This window comes from Heteronotia binoei, chromosome 11 (genome assembly GCF_032191835.1).
Source record: "Heteronotia binoei isolate CCM8104 ecotype False Entrance Well chromosome 11, APGP_CSIRO_Hbin_v1, whole genome shotgun sequence".
NCBI classification, from domain to species: domain Eukaryota; kingdom Metazoa; phylum Chordata; class Lepidosauria; order Squamata; family Gekkonidae; genus Heteronotia; species Heteronotia binoei.
Genome location: NC_083233.1, coordinates 63,203,932 through 63,228,324, shown reverse-complemented (window position 1 = coordinate 63,228,324; position 24,393 = coordinate 63,203,932). Strand labels below are relative to the sequence as shown.

At 45.7% G+C, this 24,393-nt stretch overlaps 1 protein-coding gene across 1 annotated transcript in view; it reads left to right on the top strand.

Annotated features, from left to right (window-relative positions):
• Window positions 1-24,393, top strand: part of LOC132579706 (protein HIRA) — a 70,114-nt gene that overhangs the window by 32,118 nt on the left and 13,603 nt on the right. Inside the window, exons 11-15 of the mRNA XM_060250276.1 lie at window positions 66-171; window positions 1,716-1,937; window positions 13,390-13,475; window positions 15,748-15,942; window positions 23,707-23,877. Of these exons, the coding sequence (XP_060106259.1) occupies window positions 66-171; window positions 1,716-1,937; window positions 13,390-13,475; window positions 15,748-15,942; window positions 23,707-23,877 (780 nt within the window). The remainder of the gene's footprint in view (window positions 1-65; window positions 172-1,715; window positions 1,938-13,389; window positions 13,476-15,747; window positions 15,943-23,706; window positions 23,878-24,393) is intronic.

Sequence of the window (24,393 nt, the reverse complement as noted above, 5' to 3'; positions counted from 1 at the left end):
GTAAAAATCGAAATCTTGGATTTAAAAGACCATTTGAGATCATTTCCCTGCCTTGTTTTTTCCAGGACCTTAAATGGACTTGGCATCTTAGTGTGTTCCATGGATGGATCAGTGGCGTTTCTGGATTTTTCCCAGGACGAACTTGGTGATCCTTTAAGCGAGGAGGAAAAGGTACTTTGCATCCTTTTGCATGGGTTTGCTAATTAAATCTGTCTATTTAACCAGATTTTTTAAAAACTTGTTTTGGAGGCCGCATGCCAGCTCTAAGATGTTTTTTAGGTAACACCTGAGAATCGGTTGTGTGTGTTTCTGTGTTGCAGAGTTGCTCTAATCAGAAATGCCTATTTATAATGGCACTCACAAGCATATGTTGTGGTTTTCATGCATATGTGATACATACAAGCAGGCCTCCGATTCAGCGGGAGCTCACAGTAGTGCAGCTCCTGAACCTTTCTGAGAGTTCCACCTCCTCCTTCCCACCTTGTCCATTGAATAGTAGGTGCAGCTGCATAACAATCCCTGGATGAGCACCACCACCTTTTTTTCTACAAAATGACCCCTGCATACAAGGTCCTTCTTTTCATCTGGGTGCTGTTTGTGGCAGAGAAGGGCAGCAGCAAGATGGGCTAACTGGGGCTCGCCTTCGTGCCCTCTGGGCAAGTTCCTCAGATGTATATGGTTAACCATTGTGGGAACACGATGCTGGACTAGATGGACCTAGGAGCCAAATCTTGCGTGGCCTCAAGTGGAAAGTCTGGGATGTTCCTGGTTCTGCATTTCTTTCCCCCTGGACTTTAGCTGCTGGTTTCCCTTAAGAATCCTGTACCTAGTGAACAAGCCAGAGCAGTGGAATTGGGGCCAGATGAAAAGTAAGATGGAGCCAAGTGAATTTGGAACAATGGGGTTGGAAGTCTTTCTGTGGAAATTTGGAGGTCTGCCTGATGTTCTCCACCCTTGTCCTTGGCCAGTTTGTCCAAAAAATTATTACCAGAAGCTCATATTCACTGTTCTTTGTCATAATGAGGGAATAGTCCTCCCTGCATTTCATGGCTGGAGTGACTTCCAAATTCACCACCAAATTAAGGAATACATTACAAGGTAAAGTATCTTGTCAATACCAGAAGATGCAGGTGTTCTCCCCCCTGCCCCCGCCCTGCATGCCAGGACTGGATTTTGTGTTTGGAATGGTTATGGAATAGTTTAGACATGATTTTTATAAACTCTTATAAGTGGCCATTAAAAGCTTGTGCGCTTTTGTCTTTGAAACCTGCTCTACCGTAACTGTCACCGCTAGTGTCACGGATGTATGGTCCTTATTTAGATGTATTTTGTATTTTGGGCAGTTAATGAAATACCCTTCCTTTTTTTTCAATGAAAAAACAAAACCTGCTGGAACTTGCCTTGTCTCCCAGGCTTTCCCAGGCTAGTGCTTTGCTTCCCAGTTCTCTCCCATCCTTAGAATGTAAACCAGGGCCTGTCTTAAGGTTTTTTAAAAATGATTTTTGTATGTTACGTAAGTAATTTGTAGACTTTTAATCATCATGATCATTAACAAAGTTGGCACATTCTAGAAGAAAATGATGTGCTGGTCTTGTTGGAAGCTAGTACATCACCTGTGACTTTCTTGCATCATCAGTCTGTGTGCGTCTTCTGTATCACTATTTATCAAGGTTGTTCACACATTTCTTTGTGTCCGCCCTTTTTTTGCTCTGTAGAACAATATCCATCAGTCCACCTATGGCAAAAGCTTGGCTATCATGACTGAGGCGCATCTGTCCACCACTATAATTGAGAATCCAGAGATGCTGAAGTATCAGCAAAGGCAGCAGCACGGAGAGCAGAAGAACGTTGCTAGAAGAGATGCAGCAGGCTCAGCAATGGCAGCCCCCAAAGTGGCGAGCATGGTGAATGGGGAAAGCTTGGAGGACATCAGGAAAGTATGTATCTTCAGACAGTGATTTTCTTTGTCCAAGTGACGCATTCTAGCATCTTTGTTTGGTTATCCTAATTTAACACCCTGGACTTGCAAAGCAGTCTTATACCTAGTCAAATCATTCGCTAGGGCCTCCAAGTCTCTTGCCATGATGGGAGATCACCTGGTGGCAGACATTTTGGTGTAGTGGTTAAGTGCGCAGACTCTAATCTAGGAGGACCAGGTTTGATTTCCCACTCCTCCACATGCAGCTGCTGGAGTGACCTTGGGTCAGTCATAACTCTCTCTGAGTTGTTCTGCTCAATAGCAGTTCTGGGAGAGCTCTCTCAGCCCCACCTACTTCACAGAGTGTTGTGGGGAGGGGAAGGGAAAGGAGATTGTAAGCCGCTCTGAGACTCCTTTAGGTAGTGAAGGGTGGGGTATAAATCCAGTCCCTTCTCTTCTTCTTGCCGCTCTGTAGGGCAGTAGGAGGTAAAATTAAGCCAAAAGTCACTGTTGGCACTATGCTATATAGAATTCACTGGAATCCCTGGTTTTACCATAGAATTTCTGGTGAATCCTAGAGCGTCATACCAGTGGCATGACATCACATGTGGGTTTGCTCCAGAACTGATGTCACACTCTTAATATGCTGGCATTTCCCTGTGTCAACCCCCCCCCCCCCAATTCTCTCACAAAGTGCTAGCCACCATCAGTTATCCCTACTGTTGACCCATTTAGAGTATTGTATTCAGTATTATTTGGCTGTGATTTTCCTGAATCTTAGGGGGAGAGAGAGAGAGTTTTTTTCCCAAGTAGAGATGCCAGGGTCCTTCTGTATGCAAAGCAGATGGTCCACCATTGAAACACAGCCCCTCCCATACTATTTCATATATGACCCTTTTTTAATATAAAGATATCAGCATACAAAATTAAAGTCTGCTAAATCAGGATACAGCCTTTTGGTGTGGGGGGTGTGGCGTTGGTGCAAATGGCGACTGACGTGCGAGAGCCGAGCTCCTCTTCCAACCTCCCCGTCCTCCCTCACCGGCAAGAAAATCTCGCCATATATTCCCCTCAGGCTATGGGCAAATCGTCTGCGCATTAGCACTTTTAAAAAATTAATTAATTTAATTTTAAAACTTAACCAGATTTTAATTAAATGCTTATAATGTTTGGTGTAATTTTATCCATTTGTATAATTCAACCCTGAACTATGTTGTTGGCCGCCCTGAGCCTGCTCCGGCGGGGAGGGCGGGATACAAATAAAATTTGTTGTTGTTGTTGTTGTTGTTGTAAGTCAAATCTAGCGAGTTCTAAACTTCTGAAATCGTTTCTAAATACAAACCCAAAGTCGAAGAATCCTTCTCCTGAGGGCCGCGAGAATTCTAAAATGGCGGACGAGTCAGATGATTTACTTTCCTCACAGGACCTTCTCACTGCTAAAGAATTCCACGTGACATTAGATTCTTTCCAAGCCAGAGTGCTAGACAACATTGCCACCTTCCTTGCCACAAGCCTGTCATGGACCAAATTACTGCCAAACAGGCCACTTTGAATGATGTCGTGGCTACCGCTAATTCCACTATGAAAACAGGACTAGCAAACCAAGAAGGACTTCAACACTTTCAAGTTTACGAGTGCTCGGCCACAGATAAAATTCTAACATTGGACAATAAGGTCCGGGAACGGCATATTAAACTACGCAGGCTAGACGAGCATGAAGAAGGCTCGACCGATTTGGCTAGCTTCATATCCTCCTGGCTTGCCACTGTAATTCAATTAGAAGAGAATGTCACCCTGCACATCGTCCAGGCTTACTGTTTAGGCTCCCAGTTTGCTTCCTGCTCCAGAGACCTCCAAGATGTTATTATTGATTAGCTGACATCCATGTTAAGCGTAAGTTACTGGAAGCGGCCAGGAATCAGAACGGTCTACCTTATAAGGATAAATGAATTCTAGCCTTCCCTGACTTATCAGCAGAAACCTTTCAGAATAGACACTTTCTCAAACCCATAGCCCAGAAGCTTGCCACTGCAAATATCCGCTACAAGTGTTCTCCAGCGGGCAGACTTATTGTGCATCACCAAGGCAAGACCTGGACCATAGAGGACCCTGATGCAGGCTTGTTCCCTCTGCAATCGCTCCATTTGGAAGTCCCCATGGAACTGGACCGCAAATCGCAAAAACGAAAATTAAACTTCTCTCCAACCAAAGATCGTAAGATTTCGGAGCAAAACTCTACACCAGCCCGAGGGACTGATTTACCGCAGCCTCAACAATCAGAAGCTTCACCTTGAACTTATGCCGGTTTTGTAAAAATCTTTTTGTTTAACAGATCTAGTTTGCTTAATATCTGGGACTGGGGGGATGGAAACAGCGAGTTTTGACTTTTAGCTCCCTGTAATGTGGGGACAAATGGTTGGAAGGGTTTTTACAGCCCAGTCCTGGAAAGATTTCCAGGGCTTACGGGATGATCGCCTGCACCTTTTTATTTTTTCTTTACTTTGCTGCATTGGGGGTAAGTTCTCCCCTTCCATTCCTGTGCATTGGGAAGTCTGCGTTTCTTGGTTTGAAGAGGGGATGGGGGGAGGGAGGGAAGGGATTTTACTTACATCGTTAACTCAGCTTGCCAGCTGTATGCTATTGCTCCGCTGTATGCAATGTAGTGCTTCATTGCAATTCTCCGTTCAACTATGCCTTTTCACCATGATGTTAAACAAGTGTTGGTACATGTGGTTTATCTCTTTCTGTAGTTGCTATAATTGTCTCTCTATTGGGAAAATGTCTTGGAGCCCCCTCATATATACAAGCTTTGACGAATCCGGCTCAGACTTGCATTATGTTTTTAGGTGCTGGAACCTCATGGTGTTTGGTTCACCATTATTATTATTATTTTCCTTTTTAGGAGCACAGCTAGTATTAAACTTGCTCTATTTCAAAAAATTCCAGCAGAGAGACTTCACAGGCTAGTTGCCACATTGTTATGAGTACAATATTGTTAATGTTAGGTTTTTTGCTTTTGCAGCCTTTTGCGGCTTTAAACTGCAAAGTTAAGCCATAATCTTATGTATGCCAGGGTTTTTAATACTTTTCTGACAAATGGTGTCTACTATATTTTCATTGCTCTAGATGGGCTGCTCACTCACCTCTCTGGACACTGGGTCATGATTATTCTATTAACTTATTCCACAAGCGTGCGGGCTCAGTATTCCAGTCAGAACCCTCGACTCCGGCCAAGAAGGCCAGAGGGAATTAGGACTTTCGCTCCGCTGAGTCCAAGAAGCATAAGAAGGAGAAGAAGAGGCGCCAAGATCAGCAGACTCCTTCTCTGCCACCGAAGGATCCAGCGATCATTTCGGGAGGGTCTCCAGAAAAGATTCTTGCCTCACCGATCCGACTAAAAAGCCCCTCAGGTCCGACGGATGCTCAGCACACCTCTTTCCGCCTTTGATCAGGAGATTGACCTTACACAGAGGTCGGCATCCTCGAAGTCCACCTCAAAGGAAGGCGGCGATCCAAGTTCAGCGTCGGAGCTAGATGCTTCCCAGCAGAAGGACTGATGGATGCCGAAAATGCTGCTGATGCCTCAGCCTGATCGATTTGGGGAGGCTCCGGATCCTTTTCGACGACCACATCCTACCCAACTGGGACCCATGCCTGTGGGCGTATCCATTTGGGGGCTACCCATATCACTCTCCATACCCTTGGTACCCTCCTCAGAACCCAGACTAGGACCAGCACTCTGAAGTCTTGCACCGCTCCAGAGTCTCGGCACATTCTGGACAATCCTACGAAGACAGAGGTCCTTTGCTTGGGTCGCCGCGGCCCGGGGAGGGGGATCCCCCTGCCGGCTTTTGATGGTGCGCCGCTGATGGCGGCGGACAGGGTCAAGAGCTTGGGGGTGCTATTGGAGCCTTCCTTAAAGATGGAGGCTCAGATAGCAGCCGCTGCCAAGTCCGCATTTTTTCATCTTAGGTGGGCAAGGCAGCTGGCCCCCTTTCTGGAGCGCGATGACCTAGCAACAGTGATCCATGCTACGGTCACCTCGAGGTTGGACTACTGCAATGCCCTCTACATGGGGCTGCCCTTGTCTCGGACCCGGAAACTGCAGCTGGTGCAGAATGCTGCGGCCCGGCTGCTATTGGGTCTCCCAAAGTGGGGACACATCCGGCCGGGTCTCCGGACTCTGCACTGGCTTCCAGTGATATACCGAGTCCGGTACAAGGTGCTGGTTATTACCTTTAAAGCCCTATATGGCCTGGGACCTGCCTACCTGAAGGACCGTCTCTCTCCACATGTTCCCCAGAGAGCACTGAGGTCAGGAACACAAAATCTCCTCACTATCCCCGGGCCAAAAGAAGCCCGTTTAAAAGCCACCAGAGAAAGGGCTTTCTCCGTTATGGCCCCCGTATGGTGGAATCAGCTGCCGGAAGAGGTGAGGGCCCTGCGGGACTTGGCGCAGTTCTGCAGGGCCTGTAAGACGACCCTCTTCCGGCTAGCTTATACTTAGCTAGGACGACAACTCGATGTAACTGGCCAGCCATCTGTTTACAGGAAATGGAAATATTCTGTTTTTAAGGTTTTAACTGTTTAAATATTTAATTGTTTTATACTTGAAATTGTTTAAATTTTATGTTTGATTAATTGTTGGAAGCCGCCCTGAGCCATTCGTGGGAAGGGCGGGATATAAATCTCGAATAAATAAATAAATAAATTCTCCACCTGGTTGACAGGACTCATCGATGCCAACTTCGACCTCGAAGATAGTTAGGAAGCAGACGCCCTCTACTAGGATCATGATAGACATCCCAGGCTTACCATCAGAGAACAGCGCCCCATCCTCTCCGTCGACCTCTGATGACGAGGCGGAGGACAAATTGGGTGAACAGCAGGAAGGGTCCTCACCGGAATCCATGATAGCTGAGGATCTCCCAGTTTCTCCTTCTGAAGACTTAAAGTCATATGGGGAGTTGATTAAAAGGATGGCGCACTCCCTATCTCTGCCAGCGGTCCAGCCTCAACCGGTCATTGACGATACAGTCTTTGATATTATGCAGAAGGACATCTCAACAGCTGTAGCCCTTCCTATCACAAAGGTGATCCTGCAAGCCATTAAAGACCCTTGGTCCAAGCCTGCTTCAACCCCAGTTTCTTCCAAACGTATGGACCATATGTACAGAGTCCAAGAACAGGGCGCAGAATTTCTTTTCAACTATCCATGCCCTAACTCTGTGGTGGTGTCGTCCTCTTCCAAGGCTAAGAAAACTCATTCCTCGCCTCCAGATAAGGAGGGGAAAAGGATTGATACTTTTGGCAGGTGATTCTATTCTGTGGGCCCACTGAGAATAAAGATTTCCAATTACTCTGCCTGCATGGCGAGATATCAGTATTCCCTCTGGGAGCAACTTTCACCGCTTTTGGCTGCCCTGCCTGAGGATAAACGTACCCTGGCCAAGAAGGCCCGGAGGGAGGGTATGCTACTAGCAAAACAGCAGCTACAGGCCTCAAAACATATGTTGGACACTGCAGCTAAGACACTTACCTCTGCCATCACCTTGCGTCATCACTCCTGGCTTCATGCCACCGCCCTCCAGATAGACACTAGATCCTGGGTTGAGGCTCTCCCCTTTGAAGGAGAGGGTCTCTTTAGCTCCACTACTGATGCAGTCCTACAAGAAATGGACAAGAGTATTAAGATATCACGTAACCTGGGGGTACCTGCTTCTTCCTCTCGCTCCAGCAGGCCTCGTCCCTGGTCCAAGCAACGGCCTAAGAAGCCCTATCAGACCAAATCCCCTGATAGATCGTGGAAGCTGCATGTGGAACAGCATGACACCAAGAGCTCTTTCACTTCAGGAGGCAAAACCAAGTTTTCTTCCTTCTCCTCTCACGCGGGAAAGTCTAAGAACACCAGGAACCCCAAACAGGGACTTTGACTTTGGCACTCCCCCCTTCCTCTGGGCCCACCTGCCTCCGCAGGTTTTTGCAAGTATGGCGGCGGATTACCACCAACAAGTGGATCTTGTCCATCATAGAGGAGGGTTACATGATAGAATTTGTTCAGCCTCCTGCTCATTCCAGATTGGTGATCACACACCCAACAGCTGTACTACTGGAGAAAGTTCAAAATCTTCTCAGCAAGTAAGCGATAGAACCCGTTCCCGACCATCTCGGGTCAGGGTTTTTATTCACGGTTCCCAAGCGGGACGGGGGACTTCATCCGATTATGGATCTGAGGGGACTGAATGAATTCATCGCGTATCAAAAGTTCAGAATGCTAACTCTGCAAAGCATCCTTCCACTCATCAACAAAGGGGATTGGATGGCTACCCTGGACCTGAAGGATGCCTATTTCCACATCAGCATCCTCCCCAGTCACATGAGGTTTCTTTGTTTTGCCATTAGGATGAACCATTTCCAATACCAGGTGCTCCCCTTTGGGCTCTCCACTGCCCCCAGGGTTTTCACAAAGACCATGGTAGTCATGGTGGCTTACCTTCGTCTCCAGGGTATCATCCTTTTTCCTTATATTGACGATTGGTTGGTGGTTGCAGTGTCCGAAGCTTCTCTACGAGCTCATCTGCAAGTGATTCTCAACCTCCTGAGCGAACTAGGGCTTCTGGTGAACGAGAAGAAGTCTTACCTGGTTCCAGCGAGAAGAGTTCAGTTTATAGGAGCGATTCTGGACATCTAGCATTCCTACCAGAGTTGCGGGCGCTGGATATCATCTCCCTGGTTCTGCTCCTTCAAACGGTGAGATGCGCTTCAGTTCTGCAGATCCAACGTCTCTTGGGCCTCATGGTGGCTACTACCAATGTCTTGAGGTTCGCAATACCCTGGGTGCATCTTTTAACAGTCCCTTCAGCTCTGGTACATCAGAGAGTACAACTCTGTGAGAGACCTCTCGTCCAAGATCCTTCAAATCCCTTCAGTGGTACTCCGCTTTCTGGACTGGTGGAGGGTGAAGTCCAATCTCTGCAAAGCAGCACTGTTTCATGTTCCCGCTCCCTTCAGTCAGGGTGACAACAGATGCCTCGCTATGGGGATGGGGGGCGCACCTAGACGATCTCCGCATAGGCGGCCCATGGCTCCCATCAATGGCACACCATCACATCAATTTCTTAGAGCTCATGGCAGTTCACTTAGCCCTGAGGTCGTTCCTACCCCTTATCAGTGGTCAGACTGTGGGTGTGATGTCAGACAACAAAACAGCTGTAAGCTATATAAACCATCAAGGGGGAACTGTGTCCAGGAAACGGTGTGTGCTGGTGATGAAGCTTTGGGAAGCCTGCAAAGCTACCCGGACCTTTATTGTAGCCACCCACCTGCCAGGGGAGCTCAATGTGCAAGCGGACTCCTTGAGCAGGGGGGAGGTTTCCCATCATGAATAGGAGGTGAACTGGAAGCACAGAGACCACGAAGAAGTTAAACAGGTTTCCTACTTGTAACTAATGATCTTCGAATGATCATCTGTGCATTCACACTACCCGCCCTCCTTCCCCTCTGTTTCCTGTCATGGGTTTTCTAGATAGGTGGTGGCGGGACGGAACTGGCGGGATATCCGCGCTCACCAGGTGAGCATGTGCACTGGGGCTGTCGCGCATGCCCACTGAGGTTGGACTGAGAAAAATCCCGGACTTTGGAATTACCTATCAGGGATCGGCACAGGTGCTTCATCCTAAGAGTGTGAATGCACAGATGACCTCTCGAAGATCATCAGTTACAGGTAGGAAACCTGCTTATTCTTGCACTAACAGGAGAGAGGCTACACCTATTTTTCTGTCCAATACCAAACTTTTACCCACATTGGCTATGTTTTTATCTCTAGCTCACTCTGTAATGCTCTTATAGATGTGTCCATTGAACCAAAGCTTTGGTCGGATCATGTGCCTGTTCTTTGTATACTTAGAACTAAAGAACAGTATGATCGTAGTTATTCATGGAGGCTCAACAATGCTTTATTGCAATGCGAAGATTTCTTACAACAAATGGAAAGTGAAATCACTGAATTTGTCCAAAATAACCTCTCAGGAGATGTTCTCCTCCATACCATCTTAAGGGGGAAGGCCATTTCATTATCTTCAGCCTACAAGAAACACAAACAATCTCTTATAACTGAATTGACTTTATAGATAAAAAACCTAGAAACTCAACATAGGCAAACGTGATAAAAAATATATAGGCAATTACTTGTAGAGAGAAAAAATTGGAAGTGCGAGAAACATAAAATTAAGCGAAATTTATTATTCACTAAACAGGTGTATTGTTATCAAAGTTCCAAATTTCAAAAATTATTGGCATGGAAGGCAAAACAACGAGCAGCTGATAGGAATGTTAAGGGAATTAAAGACCCCATGGGCACTTTGCACACCTGGAAATCAATTTTAAATGTTTTTAGCCATTTTTACTCTCATTTATACCAATCAAATTGTCCCCCAATGGAATCAAGTACTAATTTTTTAAACTCTATTCACTCTTTTCCTTCTCTGTTAGATTCGCACAAAAATCACCTGGATCGCCCCATAGATGAATTAGAACTAATAGAAGCAATTCAATCATTAATTCTAACAAGTCTCCCAGCCTCGACTGATTTATTTCAGAATTCTGTAAAGCACATAGCACTTTATTAATTCCATATCTGCAAGATCTTTTTAATTATGTCCTGGATACCGGCCACATACCTCACTCCTGGACAACAGCCAAAATAATTGTTTTACACAAAAAAGGTAGATGCACCCTGGGCCCCAAATCATACCGGCCAGATTATAAACTTTTTATTAGCATTTTAACTCAGATGCTGAACCAGTTTATAGATGAATATGTAGCCCCAGACCAAACGGGTTTCATCCCAGGCCGTGACTTGACTGACAACACTAAAAAAAAGTTTAAATATTATACATCACTGCAGAACCAAAGCGATCCAAAATGCATGCGCCCTATTAATTGACGTAGAGAAGGCGTTTGATTCTGTGGAGCCACTCTACCTGCACTCCCTACTTCACAAAATGAATTTTGGGGCCAAATTTTGCAAACTCATAGACTCATTGTATCTTTCACCTTTATCTTCGCATCAACAATAATAACTCTCCCACTTTTACTTTGTCCCGAGGCTCACGTCAAGGGTGCCCCCTCTCTCCCCTCCTTTTTGCCCTTGCAATTGAGCTGCTAGCCATCAAAATTAGAGAAGACGCTCTAGTTTCAGGTATAGTCACTTCCAAACCAAAAATAAGCCTGTTTGCTGACGACATCACTTTATATCTCACTAATCCATTATCTTCGCTGGCAACAGGCCAATCCCACCTAAATGACTTTGCCAAAGCCTCAAAATCAACTTTGATAAGTCCCTCTTATATCCAATTAATCTGACCTGGAACACTATATTTTATATTAAATCACATTTCCAATACAAATGGGTTCGAAGCGTATGGAAATTCCTAGGAATCTATATCCCTCTGGCATTTGATAACTTTGCTAACACAAACCAAGCTGAGATCACTAAGGCTGTCAATGACTTGTTACTCCAATGGAATTCCAAATTCTTTACTCTTCTGAAGCATATCTTTAGTTAAATCATTAATTCTTCCTAATTTTCTACCTATGAGCTGCTCCTCTTTGTATTCCAATCTTAATGTTACGCAAATGGCAATCCCAAATAAATAAATTATGCAAATAGCAATCCCAAATAAATAAATTTATTTGGCAATACCGAAAACCTAGATCTAATTTCTCTTTCATTACACGTCCAATCTCAGAAGGTGGTCTAGCTGTCTCAAATATCATGATGTATCATGATGCTATCATCTTATCCAACTTAATGAAATATTATATATCAACATGCCAAGCTGAATGGCAAAAAATAGAGGACCAATACCTCACAGCAGCTCCTTCCTTCCAAAAGGAACTCTGAAAAGTAGCTACAAACTTCAAACCAACCACATATAAAAACCTTTTCTTACTCTTCATGCTTCAAATCTGGCATAAACACCATAAAATTTTACCTCCCCCTACATCACCCCTTACCACTTTTGTTGGCTTTCCCCAGTTCACACCAGGATTACATGCTACCTCTTTTCTACAATGGAAACAATCTGCACTAACTCGTTTCATTGATGTCCTCTCGAAGGGACTGTTAAAAGATAAATCGACCTTGGAATCAGAGATCAGATCCCAACTCCCTTGGTTTGAATATCTGCAGCTCCAACACTTCCTAAATTCACATGCTTTCAACCCCCCCCCCCTTCGTATACAACAATGTGGTTTTGAACAACTGCTATACAATGAGTCAATTCTTTTGAAGGGATCAATCTCTAAAATCTATAAAATTTTGTTATACTCTCAATGTTCAAAACTCCACTCCTGTCAGGGTGCTTGGCATAAAGACAAGGATTAGACAATGATTAATGGTAGTCTGTATGGGCATCTTTCATATATAAAACTAAAGCTATGAATGTTCAGTTACAAGCCCTTAAAGTACTCCTATGGTGGTACAGTACCCCAGTGCAACTGTCACACATTTCATCTTCAATCTCTCCATTGTGCTTCAAGAAGTGTGGACACAGAGGCACATATCTTCATACTTGGTGGTCATGCCCTATTATAGAAAATTTCTGGAAACAAATTTATCAGGAAATACACATATTAAGTTATCACTCACCCCCCCCCCCCCTTCACACCCAAATATGCTCTTCTGAATCTCCATGACTCTGTCCATATTCCTAAACCTGCATCAGAATTAATCTCGCATGTGTTGGTAGCAGGTAAATGTGCAATTGCCACAGTCTGGAAGCATCAATCTCCCCCGTCTCGGCAAACCTGGTGGATGAAGCTGTGGGACTATTTTGTTTTAAATAAACTGATTTATGACTTAGACACCAATGCCACAACTTTTATAGAAGAATGGCGTCCTTTTATTGAGAAAAATTTTCATATAGATGTAATTCCTGGCAATATATATTGTTCTGTGTACCTTGTTACTTTGATGAGGTTTGTTTTTTACCTACTTAATGCTTGTATTAACGGTTCACACTCTATTCTCTGCTGGCTGTACAATTCAAGTTAAGTATGTAACTGTTTTGCTAAACCAATAAAGATTGTTTATAATCTGAAAAAAATATATGACCTTTTGGCACAATATGTCTACTTGGTGTAATCCCATCATAGCTGAAAAACTGGAGCTTGTAATTTTGTTAAAAATAGCTGCATAAATGTCTGTCAGAAACAGTATTGGAAGCTGCTTTGATCTCTTGTTAGAAAGAGCCCGTTTTGTTACGCTCCATTCAAAATGATTAAGATGCCAATATTCCACTCAGAGATCATTGTTTTCCATGTCAGAACCCCTGTGCTTCTGGAAGTGCCATTTTAGAATGGTCTTCCAAGATGCTTACTTAGCAGAGCTTTTCAGCTTGCTGTATCTTTATAGGCATTTTGTACCAATAAGAATATTAATGTTCCAGTAAAGACTTTTCTTTCAACAGAATCTTTTAAAGAAGCAAGTTGAGACCCGAACAGCAGATGGCCGGAGAAGGATCACACCTCTTTGCATAGCTCAGCTGGATACTGGGTATATTGCTGAAAATATTGCTGTTTTGTGTGTGTGTGAGATTGTTTGTTTGAGTGAGGCCTCTTTTTTTGTGGATCTCAGCATTTATTTCTTTTAAAGAAAATCAAGTGCTGACAAATTGCAGCCTTGCAAAATATGGTCACGAAAGATGCAAACTTCTTTTCCGCACATTTCTATTTGTGGTAAATAAGAGTAACCCCTCCCCCACCCCAATCAGCTCTTTTACAGTTTGCAGCTGGAGGTAGTTCTACAGCTTGCCTGGAGGCAGTTTTAGTCACCACAGTTCACCATCCCAGTGGTTATTTACAAGTGTTGTGGTTTTCTCTGATAGTCATTTTATATATGGAGGCATGCAAGTGGCTTTATGGCCCAGGCTAGCCTGATTTGATCAGATCTCAGAAGCTGCTAAGCAGAGTCAGCCCTGGTTAGTATTTGGATGGGAGACCACCAAGGAAATCTCTTGCCTTGAAAGCACTAGGGAGTCTCCATAAGTTGGCTGCAACTTGACAGCACTTTACGCATACATAGAGGGATGGAATTCTAGCAGGAGCTCCTTTGCATATTAGGCCACACCCCCTGATGTAGCCAGTCCCCCAAGAGCTTTTGTAAACTCTTGGAGGACTGGCTACATCAGGGGTGTGTGGCCTAATATGCAAAGGAACTCCTGCTAGAATTCCACCCCTGCACTCACACATGCGCGCACACACACATACACGTGAATGCCAATGTTCCCTCTAAGCCATAGAGTCTTGTGAGCAAAAATTCTACTTTGTGAGCTACTGTCATTAAAGTTGTGAGCTATTCCATAAATTATCTTGCTCTGGGGCTGTTTTTCCTGAGCTAAGACAACAATGTGTGAGCTGCAGGCCAAAAATCTGTGAACTAGCTCACACTAACTTAGCTTAGAGGGAACACTGGTGCATGCATACACATACAATGGTGGCTTTCACTAGAAGTCAGTGACCTAAATATTTGCCTGTGTTTGATTAATGGATGTGGTCGCTTTATAGTGAGAATGCCAAGAGATCTTAGGATATCTTCAGCATGGCGACAGTATTCTGTCAGCAGCTCTCCTGTACACTGGTGCTTACAGCAGGATATCCACCCAGAATGATAGGTTAACAGTCTTGAAATTTGGACCCAAGCAGAGGGACATGTGAGGCTGGACAGAAAAGCCATTAGTATGCTAACAGCCTGTCTGTGACATTTCAGAAGTAAAGGAAGACCTCTTTTTTTTCTTTCACAACTCATGAGATGGGATGTATAGGACAGCGTAGGGGACAGGGTTTCCGTATTACAGTTCTTATGAGGCTCAGAGAAACTATGTACTTTAGTATTGTTGACATATTTAAGATATTGCACTGGTTCCAAATTTGGTATCCTTCTCCTTGTTTTTTTGATTGACACATGAAATCTTTGGATGTGGTGGTAATTCCGTACAAGGTGCCTGCAAGATATAAAAGTGTGTATTAGAATTATCAAAAAAACCCTGGTGAGCATGTTCTAGTTTTTTGCTGTCTGTAAGAAGATACTAATTAATTGGCAGCAGAAATGATAACCATAATAGTGTCCTAACTGTCTTATGTCTTACGTTAGAACAGGGATGGTCAAACTTGCTTAAAGTAAGAGCCACATAGAATAAATGTCAGATGTTTGAGAGCCACAAGACATGAACAAATATTGCACACACATCTTTATTAAAACTCTTAATACTTTCTTTGCACAGAAAGATAAAATGCATAGTGTGCACTTTACAACATGACCATGCTACAAGGAGAATTTTTTTAAAAACAAAAGCTGGTGATAACAGTCCCCATAAGACCAGCACAGGGAAAAGTTTAGAAATTTAATGTTTTAATTTGTATTATTGTACTGTTTTAATTCATATGCTGTTTTTCTTTGTTGTACATTGCCCAGAGCCCAGCTTAGGTTGGGATGGGGTGATTCAATAAACTGAATGAATGAATGATTCTGTGGGTCAGCACTCAGAGGCTGACTGAGGTCCCAATGCTAAGTTACTTGAGAGTAAGCCTGCGTTAAGTTCCTCTTTGACCTCCGGGAGCCACACAATGTCTGAAAGAGCCACATGTGGTTCCCAAGCTGCAGTTTGGCTACCCTTACACTAGAATGTACCAAACATTTTGGAAAATTGATTTTTGTTGCTTTGTCCCACCCCATCCCCAAATGTGTGCACCTTTGATCATATAGGTAGGGATATCATCTTAAAATTAACCTTGATTGATCTTGTGTACCTTTTGTTTGTTTTGAACAGTGATTTTTCAACAGCTTTCTTCAATAGTATTCCAATATCTGGATCCTTAGCTAGTACGATGATGTCTACTTCTCAAACCAATCAGCTGATGACGTTAGATTACAATGCAACCAATTCCCTTGGCACTTCTAAACCTACCTTAGAACTGGTGGCAGTCAGTGTTAAACCCGCAGAAGATGGAGTCAACAAAGATGGGTCAGTATTGGCAAGAGTTTCTTTCTCTTACTTCCCTGGCTGGGGCCTTCTCTGCCCACCCATCAGTGTTCTCTGCGCACACTGATTGTTCTCTTTGCAAGATCAAGAGGTGGTTCACGCATGTAGACGCAGCATCACAGAGAGAACTTGCATATTGCTTCAAATGTGCTGGTTTTCAGCAAGGTCACCTTCATGCATTTCTTCTGAAACTGTTCACACTGTTGTAGAACAAACCTACGAGAGGTTTTGATATATTCTTTGTTTTGTCTGTAAAGTATTTCCAGCATCTTCATCGTGGTCTCTATGCAGTCCCACACATGGGTTATCCACCAGGATCGAACCCGACCTCGGAGAATTCAAAGCAATCTTAAGCGTTAAATTTGGCTCGCACTCCCTCTCGCTCTGGGAGGAGGCATCCACTGCGCATGCCTAGAACGAGAGGAAGGCGCTCCACCCACCCAGTTTCTTCTTTACCGCCGTTCGGGATACACCTACCTTGCTGAGTCTCCTTTCTTCATTGCAATCTTCACCTTATTCCAGCTGCATTCTTCACCGTCTGTCTTCGTCCTCTTCTGTTTTTTCTCGTCACCGGTATCGTAAATATATATATATATCTTTCTATTCCCTTTTTCTATCCCTTCGTCCCTTCCCCTCTCCCCCCCTCCCCCCCCCCCCCGGGCGGATGGAAGGGAGAGACGCCAAAATCACTTTTAAAAAGTGTGTTCGGTGTGGGTCCAAAATTCCATCTACAGACGGACATTCAGAAAGCAGGCTAAGAAAAACCGCGCGGCTAGACTCAGAAGCCGTTTGTTGGAGTCATCGCTGGGGCCCACTATGTCCCATGCTTCGGGATCCCAAACCTCGCCATCTTCCCTAACTACGCAGAGGGACGTGGTTCGACTCGCAGCTTCTGTGGCATCGGCTCCCAGCAAGCATAAGTCCGGGAAACACTCCAAGAAGTCTGACGATTCCAGAAAGAAACATCGCATGGAATTGACTTCTAAAGATCCCTCGGGCTCGAGGACAGGCCATAGGTCTTCGGACTTGAGGTCTCCCGCCATGACTTCGGCACTGCACCCGACTGTCTCGACTTCGACGCCGATGGCACTGACCCCATCTGAGGTCTCTGCACCCATCGATACCATACCCGTTGAGGTCGTCCATATCCAATCTCGATCTCCATCAGTCCACAGGTCCCTGCCAGAGAACATTCTCGACACCGAATGTCCAGAATCTGCACATCAAAGTCAGCGAACTAATCTTCTCGGAACACATTCCTTTCGGGAAGTTGCGATGCCTCACAAACAGCAGACCGTCTCACCTGTGTCTCCACTCCTATGAGAGCCTTTGACACTAAGAGAACCGTCCACTCGAGTTCTGGCCGAAAGATCCTCAAATCATCGCAGGGAGCGCTATTACTATTATAGCCCATCACGTTCCAGGTCACCATCCTCTCGTAGGTACCGACAATACTACAGGTCTCCTTCTTCGGATTCACATCAGTATTGGTACCGTGAAGAACCATCTCTACCTCAGTACCGTGAAGTTGCTTATCAACCTACACATCGAGACCCTCTATACCGTGAAGATTGTCCTCGGTACAGTGAGGATGTATCTTACTGATCCCATGGAAGTCCCTATCGACGTCCAAAGCATTATACTATGGTATCAAAACCATTATCACCAGCCAGGTCGACTTCGGCATGTTCGGTTTCTTCGAAGCAACAGCTTGAACAACCTTCCTTGCTGACTAAGCCAGTGTCAGTATCTACCAAGCCCATGGATACTCACATTGAGGCTCTGGAAGAATCTGAAGCTGAACATTTGGACTCATCCCATTCAACGGCCTCCGCACCACCTTCACCAGCCTCTGACATCATCAAGCCAGCTGACCTCTCACCATCAGAAGGTTCCAAGGCCTACTTAGATTTACTCTCCAACATGGCAAATACACTCAATATTAAACTGACCACTGACTTACCTAGAGTGTCAGATGTAGTCCACGATTTAGTGCATGCAGACCTGCCGGCAGGCTCTTTTCTCCCTATGCTTCCATTCCATTTGGAAGGCTTAAAAGAGGCATGGGACAAGCCCGCTTCAGTTCTACCTACATCCAAAAGGATTGAATCTCTCTACAAGATTCATGCCCCTGATTCAAAATTTTTGTTTAATCACCCGGCACCCAATTCTATGATTGTACATTCGTCTTCAAAATCCAAACAAACACGCCACCCTGTTCCACCTGAAAAGGAAGGAAAGAAATTGGATACTTTAGGGAGAAAGATCTACTCTAGGGTGGCCAGACCGTCCCGGTCTCCCGGGAAAGTCCCGGTTCTGGCCCCCAATTCCTGGCTCCCGGGCTGGCTATACCGGGACCATTAGAGGTCCCGGTTTAGCCAGCCAGAGAGCCAGGGGCCGCGCGCGCCGGCGGGAAAGGTGGCGAGTGAGGGAGGGAGCGTCCCTGCGCGTGTGCAGGGCGATCGTGGCGGGCTTTGCGCATGCGCGGGGACGCTCCCTCCCTCACTCGCTGCCTTCCCCGCCCGCGCGCGGGGCCCGGCGACCAGCACCGGCCTCTCCGACGCTTCCCCGGCTTCCGCAACCGCCGCCGGGCCCCGTGCGGGGGCCTCCAGTGCAGGCGGAGGCCGGGGAGGGCGTCGGAGAGGCCGGCGCTGGTCGCTGGAGGGCCTCCAGCGACCAGCACCGGCCTCTCCGACGCTTCCCCGGCTTCCGCGACCGCCGCCGGGCCCCGCGCGCGGGCCTCCAGTGCAGGCGGAGGCCGGGGAGGGCGTCGGGGAGGCCGGCGCTGGTCGCTGGAGGCCCTCCAGCGACCAGCGATGGCCTCTCCGACGCCTCCCCGCCCTCTCCGCCGCCGCCCTCTCCATCGCTGAAGCAGCCTGTCGGTCACTTCCGGGTTCCTGTCCTGCATCTCGACCTGTGTTATTAGTGACAGGCTGCTTCGGTGTGCCGCTGCGCCGGCCCCCTGGGTCCCACAACGATGGGACCGATGCCACAGGGACGGGCTCGAAACACTCTATAACCCCTCAAAAGAACAGCAGTCTAGCTCGCTTCCCCCGAGCCCTGCCGCCATAAGCCTCAAGGGGGCTCATTTTGCGGCATCTCCCGGCGGGAGGGTGGCACCCGCACGGGACACATATCAAATGAAAGAGGGGGCGCAGGGCTATCAGAAACAGCCGGCGGAGGGAGTCGGGAGACCACCCCACTGGGGGATCCACACCCCGAAAGTGATGAAGGTGGCGCAGATAGAGCCAACAGAGCAAACAGGACAAAATAAATAGGCTGCATTATGCAGCACAGTCTCACTGGAATCTCACTGGAATCTGACTGGCTTCTCAGCGTGGAACCCGTTCTCTCTAGTCTTCTCACTTTGAAAAAAGTAAAAAAAGAGTTTCATTTAACTTTACTTCCCCCTTTCCCTCTCTATAAATAATCTTGGTGTTTCCGGCGGTGATATTTGGGGGATTTTGGGGGACGTCACAGGAAGTGCTGTGAAGTCACTTCCTGTTTCCAGCAGTGGCATTTGGGGGAAATGATGTCACAGGAAGTGACGTCACTTCCTGTTTCCGGCAGGTGGCGCGGGGGGGGGAATGATGTCACAGGAAGTGATGTCACTTCCTGTTTCCGGCGGTGGCATGACATCACCGGAAGTGACGTCGCCGGAAGTGATGTCACTTCCTGTTTCCGGCGGAGCCCACTTGGGAACGTTGACAGTTCAGGGTCAGTGGATGGACTACGAAAAATCCCTCCATATCAGTTGCCTAGAACTCTTGGCGGTCCACAGAGCTTTGAGGTCTTTTCTGCCATCTCTTCACGGTTGTCACATTCAGGTCACTTCCGACAATGTAGCCACTGTCTTTTACATCAATCGCCAGGGAGGCAAAGCTTCTGTTCGCCTGTGCAGACGAGCCCTATCCCTATGGCGTTGGAGTATCGCTCACAACATTTTCCTGACAGCTGTGCATCTGCCAGGAGTCCAAAATGTTCAAGCAGACACACTAAGTCGCCATCTAGTCAACGACCATGAATGGGCCCTCAACCGTCGTTACCTGCACACAGTCTTCAAAAATTTCGGAGTCCCGGAAATAGATGTCTTTGCCTCTTCACACGACGCCCAGTGCCCACGTTTCTACACTCAGGGTCCTCCATCTCCACAATCTGCGGGAGACGCCTTCCTCCATCGGTGGTCGGGGACAAGGCATTATTTATTTCCACCAATCCCTCTCATCACAAGATTATTACAAAAAATAAAGCTAGATCGGACCAATTGAATCCTGATCATGCCGTGGTGGCCCCGCCAACCCTGGTTCACCACTCTCCTCCTCCTTTCGAACAGCACGTTCCTCCGATTTCCCCAAGCCCAGGACTTGATCTCTCAACAAGAAGGCAAGGTTTTGCACCACAACCCGGGATTTCTAAGACTGACTGCCTGGAAAATCAGTTTTTGAATTTTCCTTCGGACGTTTGCCATGTCCTGCTCAATGCCAGAAAACCTTCCACTAGAAAATCTTATTCCTTAAAACGGAAGCGTTTTTCGACTTACACTGCTCTACATAACTTCAAACCTGAACTCTCGAGTATAGCCCAGATTTTGACCTATGTATTGTCCCTCTCTAACTCGGGACTATCTTATTCGTCTTTGAAGGTCCACTTAGCAGCCATCTCAGCCTTCCATCCACACATTGAAGGGTGCACCATTTTCTCTCACTCCGCTACTAAGGCCTTCCTGAAAGGGATCTTACATCTCCATCCCCCAATCCGTCAGTTTCACCCCACTTGGAGCTTATTTCTTGTGTTGAGCCAACTAATGAAGCCGCCCTTTGAGCCCATGGCGTCCATTCCCCTGCATCTTTTGTCTTGGAAGACGGCATTGTTAGTAGCACTTAATTCTGGCAGAAGAGTCAGTGACATCTGCGCTTTTAGAACAGATCCTCCATATACTGTCTTCCACCACGATAGGGTTGTTTTACATCCTGACCCTTCCTTTCTACCCAAAGTGGTCTCACCATTTCATTTAGGAAAAACATCTACGTTACCTGCCTTTTTTCAAAGTCCTGCTGATGTTGGTCAACGAATCCTACACAATCTGGACGTGCGTAGGGCTCTTGCTTTCTACATTGAGCAGACACGTCCATTTCGTAATGACAATAGACTCTTTGTAGCATATGCAACCCACAACCAAGGTAAAAAAATCTCAACACAGAGATTTTCAAAATGGGTTGTGGCTGCCATTACCTTTTGCTATCGACTGGCTAAACAGCCTGTACCCAAATACTTACAAGCTCATTCCACTAGAGCCATTTCCACGTCATCAGCCTTCTGTAAGGACATTCCGATGGAAGACATCTATGCCGCTGCGGTCTGGTTGTCTCCATCTACGTTTGCCACGCACTACGCATTAGACATCCGTGCTCAGCGTGACGCGTCCTTTGGACAGGCTGTACTGCGTTCCATTTTTGACTGACGTCCCCGGTAGCCTAGGCTGTAAGTACACTATTGACTATCATATGCATAACTAACTTTTGTCCTTTGGTTACAGATCCAGCACCCGCCTCTGGACAGATTAGCTTGCCAGTCACCCATGTGTGGGACTGCACAGAGACCACGATGAAGATAAACAGGTTTCTTACCTGTAACTGATGATCTTCGAGTGGTCATCTGTGCAGTCACACACGCCCGCTCAACCTTTCTTACAGTGGTTGGAAGTAACTGGGTGGGTGGAGCGCCTTCCTCTTGTTCTAGGCATGTGCAGTGGATGCCTCCTCCCCAGAGCGAGAGGGGATGCGCGCCAAATTTAACGCTTAAGATTGCTTTAAATTCTCCGAGGTCGGGTTCGATCCTGGCGGATAACCCATGTGTGTGACTGCACAGATGACCACTCGAAGATCATCAGTTACAGGTAAGAAACCTGTTTTTTTCTTTTCCAGAATAATTTGGAAAAACAAAAATTAAAAACACAGCAACAGCAAAATAAAAGGATTGGGCAGCATAACTCAAAACTAGCAACAAAATTTTCTCATTACCTAGAATACACAGTAAATAGATTAGAGTCTCCAGCCTTTTGATAAGGCATTTATCAAAGGAGATTCAAGAGAGCTCTAGCAATGAGTAAACTAAGATTCTAACATTCTGTTAAGAAGCATTATGACAGCCATTGAGCCACTGGGAGGAAAACATTACACAGTTCGGCATATTAGAATTTGCTTTGAGCAACAAAGGAAGTTGCCACAAGAAACATAGTGATTATACAACCTTGCATATCAGAAATTGCTTTAAACAATAAAGGAAGTTGCTACAAGCAACATAGATAGGGAAAAAAAAATATACTCTATCACAACAAGAAAATTGACCAGCCTGCAATTCTTGAAAAAGTATTTGTTTGAAACTAACACAAAAACCGACCATCTGTTGAATTGTGAAAGAAATAATAGATAAACTCCTGGTGTCGTGTGATATGCTTTAATCAAGAAACAGTCATGTCATATGACTGGATAGAAATGAGATTTATTAAACATAAACAAAGATTCCTGACATGGTAGAAAACATTTACTTGAATTGAGTTTTGTACTGATGGTGTATGCAGTTATTTATATTAAGAAACCTGATTTTGAAATAGATATTATCTTTTGTAAGAGTTATAGTATATTTATAAACACATATTTCGTAGAAATTATTAGATGTATAGAATTTTGTGTGATGTGAGTTTATACACTGTGTGGTTTACTTTCAGTTTTAACTTTTCGGGAGGGCATTTTTAGAAAGGAAACAGGGCTACATTGTGACTGAATGATACAGGAAGATGCTTCAGTGGGAGGAATGCTCTATTTGCTACTAATTTTATTATTTGCTACTAATATTATCCTCCCCCCCCCCGTATGCTCCAGTGATCTCGCACTCACTGCATTATATTTCTGCTTGCATGATACCATTTCTTATATGGTTTTACATATTCTGTTTAATACTTTTGCCTTGTTTCATAGTGTTGGTTGCTCTGAATCATGCTGTGTAATCTGCCGAGTCTTAGTGTGAAGGGCACACTTCAAACAACACAAAATAAGTAAAATTTGAAGAAAAGGTAGCAGACACCACCACAAAATGGCTGCCATGGAGGCTGCAGCCAATAACAAAATGTTGAGGAAGTTTCAAACCTGGAACAGAGGTGGCTATCAACAATCATTTGAATACCCACAAGGCTGAGGCAGAACAAACTGCTTGAGAGAGGAAGTCGCTTAATTCAGTGCTGTTTGCAAAGAAGATTGAGTGATGTGTGAATGGGCCCACGTCTTTGTCTTGTGAACAAAGAATATGCCAGCTTCACAAGAAATCATTGCGCTGTTCTGTTTGTAGAGTTGCACCATAGTACTGTGAGCTGCATTTGTACAACCAAAAAACAAGTGGAAGCCATGTGTAGAATTTATTCAGAAAGATTTGCCCTGGTTCTAAAGTTTCTAGCAATTTTGGCACTGATTGCAAAGGGAGATGGGAGCAGGGGAACTCCAACAACTTTGAGGTTTTTGTCAGACAGACAGCCCACTTGGTCTTGTAGCTAGTGGCCATGACAGCCGGAAGCACCGCCTCTGTGTTCAGATGTATTAAGCTACTCATTGACAAATGATAAGGACATAAACAGGAGTGACTGATGCAATTGTTTGTTGCTTACATCCCTTCTTGAAATGTTCAGTAGGCTTACAAAAGCTTTCCTGATTATCCATTGAAAAGAAACAAACTCATTTTCTCTTCCTTTGACAGTGTAAACGCTACCTCTGCTTCAGCTGCTCCCCCTGCCTCATCGCCCTCTGTGCTGACCACCCCTTCCAAGATTGAACCAATGAAAGCATTTGATTCCAGATTTACCGAGCGGTCCAAAGCCACCTCAGGGACTTCTGCCATCGCGCACACAAATCAGATTGCCATAGACAGGTGAGGAATAAGCACACAGAGAGTAAAACTGGGAGTTAACATGGGAGCAGCTAGCTAAGCAAGGGCTTGAGCATTCCCCATGGAACCCTCCAACTTGGGGGGGAAAGGACTCTCCATCCCCATATATCACATTCCAGACCTGTAGTTTGTCACTGGGGACAATGGAGGCTGTTTAGAAACACCAGTCTCAATCTATCTTTAGTTTGTAGATTTTTGTTTCTAGAAAGGCCTTGAGCCCTAGTGGGCTCCCTTCATTCTAGCCTAACACGAAGAGCATTCATGCTTCCTCCCCCCTCCCCCATCAAAGGCCATGGCTGATGCAGGACCTCTCAGAGGTCAAGAAAAGCAGAGCCTCTCTCTCTTTCTCTCTCTCTCCGTGTCCCTCTTTCTCTCTCTTTTAAGGGAGGGAAGTGGGGGGGAGACACTCCAAGCCTGGTACAACTCCCATCCCATCCTCCTCTGCTACCGGTACACCTGGCAGAGCTTCCAGCCTTGCCACTGCTGATAGAGGAGGAT